The sequence below is a fragment of the Dipodomys ordii genome, unplaced genomic scaffold, assembly GCF_000151885.1.
Source record: "Dipodomys ordii isolate 6190 unplaced genomic scaffold, Dord_2.0 Scaffold11, whole genome shotgun sequence".
Lineage (NCBI taxonomy): Eukaryota > Metazoa > Chordata > Mammalia > Rodentia > Heteromyidae > Dipodomys > Dipodomys ordii.
Window position 1 is genome coordinate 15,042,987 of NW_012267227.1, and position 11,498 is coordinate 15,054,484.

The following is an 11,498-nucleotide window of genomic DNA, read 5'->3' on the forward strand; positions in this document are numbered from 1 at the left end:
TAACTAAGTCTTAGTGTCTATCTAAAGAGAATAAAATAATTCTGCAAATAAATAAGAGGAAGGCAGCTCACCTTTGTTGCTCTATAGTGATATTACCAAAGGCCTGGCCAATCAGTCTTAAAGCTGTAACTACATCAACAGTGATTAAGCTTTAGTAAGAACACAGGGCACTCTAGTCCCTAGAGAGACTATGTTCTGTACTTTCAAATATTTCTTGGGAGGTAACACGAAATTTTAAGTCCTCACAATAGTGATTTTATTAAATTAGTTGCTTTATAAAACATTGCAGATGTCATAATTGTTAACATAACAATTTACCAAACTGTAGTTAACTGATGCAGCTTGCTGAGCATGTTTTATAAAGAAAAGGAAATGCCAAAACCCTGTTAAAAGTTATTTCATTGCAGCCTAGGAGACAAGAGATTTGTTTCTCAGACACTTGAATCAAGCAAATAAAAACAGGTAGTTTCCCTCCCTCAGTAGAAAGTCTGATAAATAAAAACTTAGACAGTCTGTACACTGAAATTCCATAACTTGTCCTGTGATAATGGAGAGGTTTACCTTCTTCAGCTTCAGAGGTGGTTTTGGTCATTGAAATTTTAAGTATCAAACCAGTACTTTTCAGCCGCAGTATCTTCACTCTGAGATAAGTTTTCTTCACAATGTACTTAATATCCTCACGCTCAATTCTTAGACAAAGCAATTTTAATACTAGGTGCACACCACATGCCCTGGCTGCAAACTGCTTTTCTTGACAAGTATGAAGTAGTTCAAGGAGGTATGGTTAAGGCTGTATTACTGAACCGTGCTGGTAAATACTACACAATTTTTTGTCATGTTGCAACCTTTGTTTCCAATTTAGTGACTGCTGCTATGGGATTAGACAGCAACAATGACAACATTATTAGGTTTGTTTTGTTTTTAGACTATGATTTAGTAGCAACTTAAGTTCCCAATTTTAACCCCTTGGCAGCAAGATCCAAGTTCCCTCATTTGCACATTAGCACCTAAGTGTCAAGGGGTTAAATAACCAGCACAAAAGATACTGCACTTCTGATTGTAGCATTTGGCAGAACTGAAAGGAAAAGAAGTTGTGCTACATGTTGAAGGGATTGTGGGCAACAGAAAGAAGACGCTAGGAGAGAGACACTGTCACATGAAGTCTTCATAGTCTTGTACATATCCTCCATCATAACCACCATAATCTGCCAGATCGTCTTTCATGGTGGCCTTTAATCCCCCTCCAGGAACCACGCCTTTCTTCTTCTTTTTGGCTTTGCTTTGCTAAAGATGAAACAGAGTTAATTCATGAAACCTTATCTGCCATGGGCATTTTATCTGGTATAGCAGCCCTCACAAAGACACCAAAGCCTCTGGTCCCAGAAAACAAGTCTTTTTAAAGAATTCCTATTAACTCAAAGGAGAAACACACAGGATGTCCATAAACACAATGATTGACAGTAGGCATTAGAGCATCCCCTTCTAGCCCAGCTTTAAAGTGTTCATGAACCCCACTTAAGTTTCATCTATTGAGAATAAGTTGCTCACAACCCCACTGTAATGCGATAAGCATTTCCCTGCGTAGCTTGCTCTTACCTTTTCTTGCTTCTGTTTTTCACTGCAAAGCACAGTCAATGAATTGGTAATCTTTTTCAAGTCATCAATTTCCACTGAAAAAGGGAGGAGTGAGTATATCACTAACCTTTAATTTGTAAGTATTTTGAAAAAAAGCAAAATAGACACCTGCTACTACAAATGAGAAACCTAAGTAACTTTACCGTCTTATTTCTCCTTTTATAAAGGTAAGGTTAGGCTTTTAGATCAAAACTACTTAAATTTGTAAACTCAGCAACCAAAATTTATAATGATCAGGGCTGGGAAGGTGGCTCAGTGGTAGAGTGCTTGTCTTCATTCATGAGTCCCTGGGTTCGATTCCTCAGCACCACATAAGCAGAAAAAGCTGAAGTGGCGCTGTGGCTCAAGTAGTAGAGCGCTAGCCTTGAGCTGAAGAGCTGAGGGACAGTGCCCAGGCCCAGAGTTCAGACTCCACAGCCAAAAAGAAAATTATAATTACCAATCACCTGTGTCTTAAGTCCCCCTAGCAAAAAAGTCCCTGAGCCTCTTATCTCCAATTAACTGCCAGAAAACCGGAAGTGGTGCTGTGGCTCAAAGTGGTAGAGCACTCACATCTCCCAAAACAGGAAAAATAGCCCATATAGAAAAGAATAAAATATAGCCTCTGGGAATATATAATCACAGACCAAATTTAGAACCCCCAGTATAGTGATCATTTCTCAAAACTCAACTTACAATTTACTGTGTAGTACTCCTTGAAAACATCTCCAAACACTAGCAAAACTAGTTCTTTCCACATTAGTGCTACACCACCCACGCTGTCACTCCCATCTATCCTGCCCTGAAACGTATGACTCCACAAGGCGTGGCGCCACAGCCACAGTCCGAGAATGAATGTGAGCTCTGTCAAGTACCTTGTCTTAGGCTTTCTCATCTCTCACCTCTAAAATCCTACAAAGTCCAAGATCATTCTCCTAAAAGATACCACTTTGTAGCCCATTTCAAGATACAACTAGATAAACTGGTGTGGTCACAGTCCCACAACTTTTTTTTTTTTTTGGTCGGTCGTGGGGCTTGAACTCTGGGCTTGGGCACTGTCTCTGCGCTCTTCAGCTCAAGGCAAGCGCTCTACCACTTAAGCCACAGCGGTTTTCTAGTGGTTTATTGGAGATAGTCTCACGGACTTTCCTGCCTGGGCTGGCTTTGAACTGTGATCCTCCTGAGAAGCTAGGATGACAGGCGTGAGCCACCGGCGCCCGGCTTCCCACAACTTTTTTTGAAGGCAGTCTGTCCCCAACATACTATACATACAACAACATTCCTAAGAGCAGCTACTAAAAAAATCAAATCCCAGGTGTGTATTACTAACATCACAACCCCTCCATCTTTGCCCCCTACTTGAATCTACCCACAGGGGCTAGAGAATAATTACTTACACGAAATACACACATCTCGAACTAAGGCTTCCAAAAAACTGGCATAATATAATGACTTTTCATACTGTGTAATTTTATCTTTTAGTAACTTCCCAAATTCTGTGAAATCATCTCTTGAAGATGGGTTCATAGCATCTATTCCACAAACTGTATTATTAACACCTGGAGGGCAGAAGAAGCACCAAAAATATTAGTAAGTTAAAATTAAAAAAACAAAACCAATTACCCCATTGTCCCACTCTTCAGACAACTCTATTTTTAACCTAGGCTCATTGAAGTCCAGGGACGTAATTCAGAAGGGGGCCTGTAACTTTGAGTAAGAAAAAATATTACATCTTCAATTTTTACTACAGGCACAAATCTGACTTACCAATAGAGATCAGATACTGTCATATCACATCTTGTCACATTATAGTTGAGACATTATATTGAAATATTGTCCAGTCATTATTTCAGCCACTTGACTGTATTCTGTTAAGCACAACAGGGCTCTGGAGCTCAGTGGTAGAGGACTGACTTGACTGGCATGTAGGAGGCCTCAGGTTCAATCTCACCACCACAAACTAAAAGCACACAATTCAGTGTTGCAAAGGGGTTGTTTCAGTATTTTAGTACCTTTGTAAATAAAATCCTGAGTTTGGTGTTTTTAAATTTTTTTAGTTATGATAAAGGTGATGTATACAGGGGTTGAAGTTACATTAGTCAGAGTACAATGTCACCCCTCCCCTTGTTCGCTACCTACAAGTTGCATCGTTCATTTTCAACATACTGTCCAGTAATTACCATTGTTGCATTTGTTCACCCTTTTGAGTTTTGTTTTATTCAGTTAAAAATCTATTATGAAAGGATACACAGAACTCACCAGCTGCCAAAAGAACTCCATGGAATAAAAAGAAAGTGCTTAAAGGATTTGCCTAAAAATAGCCCCAGAGTAAGGTAAAATAACCTGCTAACAAGTTATTGGCTACCCAGTAACTTGAGATGTAAGAGAATTCTAGACTAAAAGACAAGTATGCTTCTTTCTATATTCCTTTCAATATTAAAAGCTTATCATACCAAAGATGCAGTATTTTGATATGAAAGACAAAAATAAAATCTTATTAACCAAATAATGACTTGTATGAATGCCTATTGTTGTCATGTATTCTGTCCTATTCCCTCCCCCCATCCTCCCCATGGGGCTTGAACTCTGGGCCTGGGCGCTATCCCTTAGCTCTTCAGCTTAAGGCTAGAGCTCTACTACTTGAGCCACAGTGCCACTTCCAGTTTTCTAGTGGTTTACTGGAGATAACAGTCTCATGCACTTTCCTGCCACGGCTGGCTTTGAGCCATGATCTTCAGATCTCGGCCTCCTTAGTAGCTAGGATTTCAGGCATGAACCACTGGCACCCAGCTGTGTTTTTTGTTTTTTTTTACTTCTTAATCTTGGTTTGGGGCAGTACTACTAGGGCTTGAATTCAAGGCCTGGGTACTGACCCTTTATCACTCAAGGTTAGGGTTCTACCACTTAAGCCACAACTCCATTTCTGGTGTTTTGTGATTCTTTTGAGTGTTTCATAGCCTTTACTGCCTGGGCTGGCTTTGAACCACGATCCTCAGATCTCAGCCTCCTGAGTAGCTAGGGTTACAGGCTTGAGCCACTGCCAGCTGGCTTACTTTTTAGTCTTAACTGGTGTCCCATGCTAGACTGTGAATATGGAATAAACCTGCCCCTCTAATAACTACATGGGAAGCTTTAACATCCATAAAAGCACAGCATCGTGGCCAAGTGCCTCTAATTAGGTGAGTACTCTTAGGACCTTTCAAACACACAGGAGCATCAGCAGCCAGATAGGTAACACTTCCCTAAGGAAAGGAAACAATTCCTATAGCCTTCTGATGTAAAATGGAAGGGACCACAACAACTAGAGGGTTCTTGGTTACAGATTTCAATTTCAGAGTTGTTTGTTTCAACATGACCTCCTCTGAAAAGCACTCAACACCTGTTAAGAAGCTTGTTTAAATGAACATAGCTTCTATCCTGTGTCAAGTAACTTTTTTTTTCCTTTATTTTTAATGTGGTGCTGAGGAATCAAACCCAGGGCCTCATGCATGCAAGGCAAGCACTCTACCACTGAGCTACCTTCCCAGCCCTCAAGTAACTTTCCTACAACATTCTGAACATATTTTTAGGGTCCTGAAAGTTTTTCTCTGTCCACTAACTACAACTGCAGACATGGCAGACAGAAATGGTAAAGGCCAAGAAGGATCAAAGAAAGAAAAGAAACCAGAATGCAGAAGATGACCAAGCTTGGTCGAACATGCAGTCTGCATATGGAGACTTACAGCCTCCCAGTCATCTCAGTATTTAAATCACAAAGCCAAATCCTTAAATTGCATCCAGCTCATAAATGTACTCTATGTAACAATATACTTCATTAGGACTAATGACTTTTTCTTTTTTTTTTTTTTTGAGAAACAGGGTCTCCCTGGCTTTGACCTGGGATCTTCCTACCTAGCCACCTGGGATTATAGGTGTGTAACACCACACCCAGCAAGTACAGTAACTTGAGTCCTTTGATGCTCCAAACAATGAGTCATAAATCTGAATACATACATCTACTCAAATACATACAGATTAATATCAAAATTAGGCAGTACACTTCCTTTAAGACATGTTTTGTCAGTCAGTTGTGGGGCTTGAACTCAGGATCTGGGCACTGTCCCTGAGCTTTGCTGCTCAAGACTAGCGCGCTCCATGTAAGCAGCAAGTCTCCACCACTTCAGGCTTTCAGGTGGTTAACTGGAGGTCTCCTAGACTTTCTTGCCGGGCTGGCTTTGTACCACAAAGCTCACATCTCAGCTTCCTGACTAGCTAGGATTACAGGCGTGAGCCACCAGTACCTGTCTGACATGTTTTCTCAATGTTCACAACTAACAGTATTGTCCTGCAACCCGCCCCCCCCCCCCAACTTACCAAATGTTTCTTTTGCTAGTTCAAGGTCTGACTCTTCCTGTAGTTTCTTTAGCCGCAGTTTATCTGCTAATTGTTCTTCTGGTGTTAGCACTTTAGGTTCTTCAGGTTCTTCTAACTAAGATGAAAGAACAGAAAATTTCACAAAGATATCCACTGAAATATTATTTATACTTTCAAATAAATTTAATTACATCCTAAATGCCCAATAACCACGAGTTAATGGCAGATCCACTAAATAATGTAAATACTATCATAACAAACGTGACAGATATAACAGCAGTAAGAAAAGTTGTTTTCACTTCTTTCCAAATCTCATTCCTTTGAAAGGACAGCAGTTAAATGTCTTTTCTATATGCTGTAACTTTGTATTAATACATGGTATTATTTACAGCAAGGAAAAATCTTCATATTTTCTGAGGAAAAAGGTGAAAGGAACCTATGGTCTTTATACTTATTTTCCCCTGTGCAGTTAAGATTTTCATTTTGAAATCTGCTTCTGAAATAGACCACGTTTCATTTCTCGTGGAGAGGAAATGGGAAAGGTCATTACGATAGGTTAGAAAAGCTCAAAAATACGTTTTTTTTTTGGGGGGGAAGGGGGAAATCAGTCCTGGGATCTGAACTCTGGGCCTGGGCGCTGTCCCTCAGCTCCTAGCTCAAGATTAGCACTCTACCACTGAAGCCACAGTGCCCCTTCCAGAAATGCTTATGTGGTGCTGAGGAATCGAACCCAGGGCTTCGTGCATGCAAGGCAAACGCTCTACCACTGAGCCACCTCCCAGCCCCTCAAAAGCACTTTTTAGAAAGAAAAAGAAACTTTGTCTTAGTAGATTGAACATCATTACATATTTTCTGCATCAAAACTAAAAATACCTCAGTGCCAGGCCTATTATTAATTCAGTACACTCCAATTAAGGTTTCTTCATATTAAGAGACTAACATAAAAATGTAATACAACAATGTGATTCTAACCTCAATGGCCCAAAGAGATTTAGTCACTATAATTCCTTAGACTTCAGTTACAATTCTATTATTTATTCTGATAGTATTCTGATAGACAAATTATTACGATGTGGTACCAGCTGTGAGGCTTGAGGGCCTGAGACTTTTTCCCTCCCTCAAGGCTAGTGCTCTACTACTTGAGCCACTGGCTCAACTTCTGGCTTTTTTGGTAGTTAGAAATAAGAGTAGCTAGGATTCAGGTGTGAGCCACCAGTGCTCAGCTAACAAATTATTATTTCTTTATGCCAGTACCAGGGCTTGAATTTGGGCTACTGCTATACCATCTGAGCCATGTCCTCTTCTGGCCTTTTCTGGTTAATTGAATGTATCAAGGCATCAAACCTTGATCCTCAGATGGTAAGCTTAGACAAATTATTAAGTAGCTAAAATGTCTTAAATTGGAGGGGGAGAACAGGAATTCTATCTTGCATATATATTATGAAATGATTGAACCATGGAATAGCTGTCACTTCAGATACTTAATTTTGTAGGGTAAGAACATTTAAGATCTACTTGTACCAATCTGAGACTTTTCTGAGGATAGCATTTCTGTGTAGTGTAGATTTCTGAACATATATTCAAAAATATATTAAATACCCAAAACCCTCAAACTGAAACAAGGTAGACAAAAAGCAAATAGGGAAAATATTCAAATGATATCAGAACCTAGGACTCAATACAGCCTCCTAAGTGGAATATATTCTTTTTTTTTTTTTTTTTTTGGTCGGTCGTGGGGCTTGTACTCTGGGCTTGGGCGCTGTCTTTGTGCTCTTCAGCTCAAGGCAAGTGCTCTACCAACTTGAGCCACAGCACCACTTCCGGTTTTGTAGCCGTTTATTGGAGATAAGAGTCTCACGACTTTCCTGCCTGGGCTGGCTTTGAACTGTGATCCTCAGATCTCAGCCTCCTGAGTAGCTAGGAGTGAGCCACCGGCGCCTGGCTTATTCTTTTTTTTTTTTTTTTAAAGTCGATTACATTCTAACTCCAAAAGAACTGCAAAGAAATTCTAAATATGCTGAGACATTTTATACTGTTAGTAGTAACACTAGTATTATAGAAAAAAGCAAACATTAAAAACAAGGATTTTCAGTATAAGAAAATGTTGATATGAATTAGTGATTACACTCACATACATGCACGCTCCTTCATGAGGCAAGCTACCTTAATACTAATGAATAACCATAGCATCTAGATTCAGTCTCTTAAATATAAATTCCTTATAACAATGAACCACAAAGCAGTGACTACATAGTGGGCACTGGCACTGGCGGCTCATGTCTGCAATCACAGGCTGAGATCTAAGGACTGCAGTTCAAAGCCAGGTTAGGAAAACCCATGAGTCTTGGACTAGTATATACTAAACCAGAAATAAGCTTTCCAACATGAATGGAATCCTGTGGAACAGATGGGCATGAATTGGATGCTGGTGGCTCATGTCTGTAACTCTAGCTTACTCAGGAGGCTGAGATCTGGGGATTAATTACAATTCAAAAAGCCAGAAAAGTCGGTGAGACCCTTATCTCCAACTAACCAGTAGAAAGCCAAAAGTGGAGCTGTGGCTCAAATGGTAGAGTGCCAGAGCTGGGTGAAAGGGACAGGGGCTGGGAAGATGGCTCACTGGTAAAGCGCTTGCCTTGCATGCCTGAGGCCCTGGGTTCAATTCCCCAGCACCACATAAGCAATAAGAAAAAAGCCGGAAGTGGCGCTATGGGTCAAGTGGTAGAGCGCTAGCCTTGAGCTGAAGAGCTGAGGGACAGTGCCCAGGCCCAGAGTTCAGGCCCCATGACCGGAGGAAAAGAAAAAGAAAAAGAAAAAGTTATAAAGCCCAAGTCCTGAGTTGAAACCCCAGTACTGGTACCAAAACCCCCAAAACTGTTAAGTAAAACACACTTTACATGTTAAGTCAGAAATGTTCACCATAAAGTCATAGGTATAATAAAAATAAAACCTTATTTTTTTATTACTTGAATTAGCTTATTATATCCCCTTTCCTTACTCTGAAAATTGGTAATTAAAACAAACTGGTTCTTGACATTCAAAGTAATCAAAAAGCAAAAGGCAAAAAAAGCCATCTAATAAACAGGAAAGTCAGAATGAGAAATATCACCATTCTGCAATCTCTAATAAAATAATTAGAAGTTGATCATCAACTGTATTAAAATAATTGAGTGGGCTGGGAAGGTGGCTCAGTGGTAGAGTGCTTGCCTTGCATGCCTGAGGCCCTGGGTTCCATTCCTTAGCACCACATAAGCAAAAAGAAAAAAGCCGGAAGTGGCGCTGTGGCTCAAGTGGTAGAGTGCTAGCCTTGAGCTGAAGAGCTGAGGGACAGCGCCCAGGCCCAGAGTTCAGGCCCCACGACCGGACCCTCCTGTAACCCTAGCAAGTTAAGGGTCTGTGATCTGAGGATCTTGGTTCAAAACTAGCAAAAGGAGACAAGTTCAAAAGATCTCCAATTTACCATAAAAAAAGCTGGACTGCAAATATGGCTCAAGTGGCACAACAGTGGCTGAAAGCAAGTAAACCAAAGAATGAGCGCTCTGTCCTGAGTTCAAGCCCTAATACTGACACACACATTCCGACACACAAGGGAGAGAAATGATGTAAAACAATTTCTTGTAAGAAGATAAAAATAGTGGTATAACCAAGGAATCAGGCTGTCACCACTTTAATCCACTCATCAATTTTAGTTATTAGTTAATATTAGTAATATTTTTAGTTTTTAATTATTAGACATTAAATCTTGATGTGATACAACATGAAGCACACACTATTAACTTCATAGGTGAACTTTTCTCCTTTTTATAGTATTCCCTTGCATCATTCTCCCCACCCCCTTGAAGCACTCAGCATTCCAACTTGAAATGTCTAACCTGAACCTAATAAAAGCTTGATAATTAGCTGGCAAGATGGAGGAGACTGCAATTTACAAGGAAGCATTCAGAAGGTAGAAGCTGTACAAAGGGCAAGTACTCTGGTCTCTTCAACAAATGAAAAAATAAAAACCAGGGTGCGACTCATGTTTAGAGTACCTACCAAGCACAAGCACGAGACCAACTAGTTTAAATTCCCGTAGTGCTAAAACCTAAAAAAAAAAAAAAAAAAAAATTTACTGACTGCTCCTGTTTGTCAAAACTTAAAAGGCTTAGCCACTCAGGAGATGGAGCTGATATTGTGGTTCAAAGCCAGCCTGAGCAGAAAAGTCTAAGAGACTCCATTTCCAATTAACCAGCAAATAGAGACGTGACTCAAGTGGTAGAGTGCCAGCCAAGCAAGCAAACCAGCCAGCTGAGTAAGCTTCAATCCCTGAAGTCAAACCTGGTACTGGCCAAAAGATGAGAGAAAACCTTAAAAGGCATTCTAATGAATAAAAGAATATTAAAAACAAAAAGCCCTTCTGGGTACTTTCTTTGCAAAAGTACAAAAAAAAGGCCTATTTGTATTCACCTATCTTGTGGCATCCATTTATACAGTCTCTATGCTCTGTTAGACCTGTACCTACTGATGTAAGAATTCTGCATACACTTTAAAGAAGAACAGAACTTACTCTCTTTTTAATTTCTTCTTGCCTTTTCTTCTGTTGTCGTTCTTTTTCTTTTATTTTCTCCGCTATTTTTTTCTTTTCTGAAATTTTTATTTCTGAAAGACATATTTTATTCATAAAGTAAATCCAGTTTATGGACAACTGAAGAGACCAAACTGTTCCTGACTTTTAGACACATACAGTGATAGCTTGGAAAATAAGAAGAGCAAAATTCCAAGGCTCTTCTTTGTCCTCTCTAATTTGACCCTTAAAAATTTAAACATCTCCTTTGATATTTCTCCACCACATATAATCTAATTATTTTTTGAGGACAGAAAAAGAATTCAGAGGGAATGGAAGGTTGCTTAATTCCAGAAAACTAACATTTAAAATTTTGTGAGCATTGTGTTCAGGACCAAGTACCTACACCAAGATATCAAACCAAATGTAGGAGCAACAGTGACTCACCTGGTTTTACTTCTGCCTCTTCTTTTTTTTCTTCATCATCATCATCCCAGTTATCCTAAAGAAAAAGACCTCAGTAATTCTTATAAGTTTGATCTTCTATGTGATCTTAATATATCAATTTGTCTAATTCCACAGAAACAAGCTTATCGACATTGTGGGCACTACATTAAACAACACATTAATGTAGGATGAACAGATATATTTATAATGTTGAACTGATTTATTTATAGACCTCTTTACTCATCTGTCCATTTTTCATTTACTTTTACATCTTTTAGTAGTGTGAGGGAACCTTACCTTTTGAGGTTGTATTACAGATTTCCTAAATTGTTTTTGTAAGCAGGGTATTTTCTACTATATCCCTTATTTTTGTACATTCAAGCTACTGGAGCCGGGCGCTGGTGGCTCATGCCTGTAATCCTAGCTACTCAGGAGGCTGAGATCTGAGGATCGCGGTTCAAAGCCAGCCCGGGCAGGAAAGACCGTGAGACTCCTATCTCCAATAAACCACCAGAAAACCGGAAGTGGCGCTGTAGCTCAA

The 11,498-nt window shown here is 39.7% G+C and overlaps 1 protein-coding gene across 1 annotated transcript in view; it reads right to left on the reverse strand.

Annotated features, from left to right (window-relative positions):
- Nucleotides 1-232: 232 nt before the first annotated feature.
- The window catches only part of Eif3j (eukaryotic translation initiation factor 3, subunit J), a 16,970-nt gene continuing 5,704 nt past the window's right edge, over nt 233-11,498 (reverse strand). Inside the window, exons 2-7 of the mRNA XM_013009978.1 lie at nt 10,958-11,012; nt 10,514-10,605; nt 5,968-6,082; nt 3,012-3,173; nt 1,597-1,670; nt 233-1,284 (exon numbers count right to left, since the gene is read on the reverse strand). Of these exons, the coding sequence (XP_012865432.1) occupies nt 1,153-1,284; nt 1,597-1,670; nt 3,012-3,173; nt 5,968-6,082; nt 10,514-10,605; nt 10,958-11,012 (630 nt within the window). The 3' untranslated portion in view covers nt 233-1,152. The remainder of the gene's footprint in view (nt 1,285-1,596; nt 1,671-3,011; nt 3,174-5,967; nt 6,083-10,513; nt 10,606-10,957; nt 11,013-11,498) is intronic.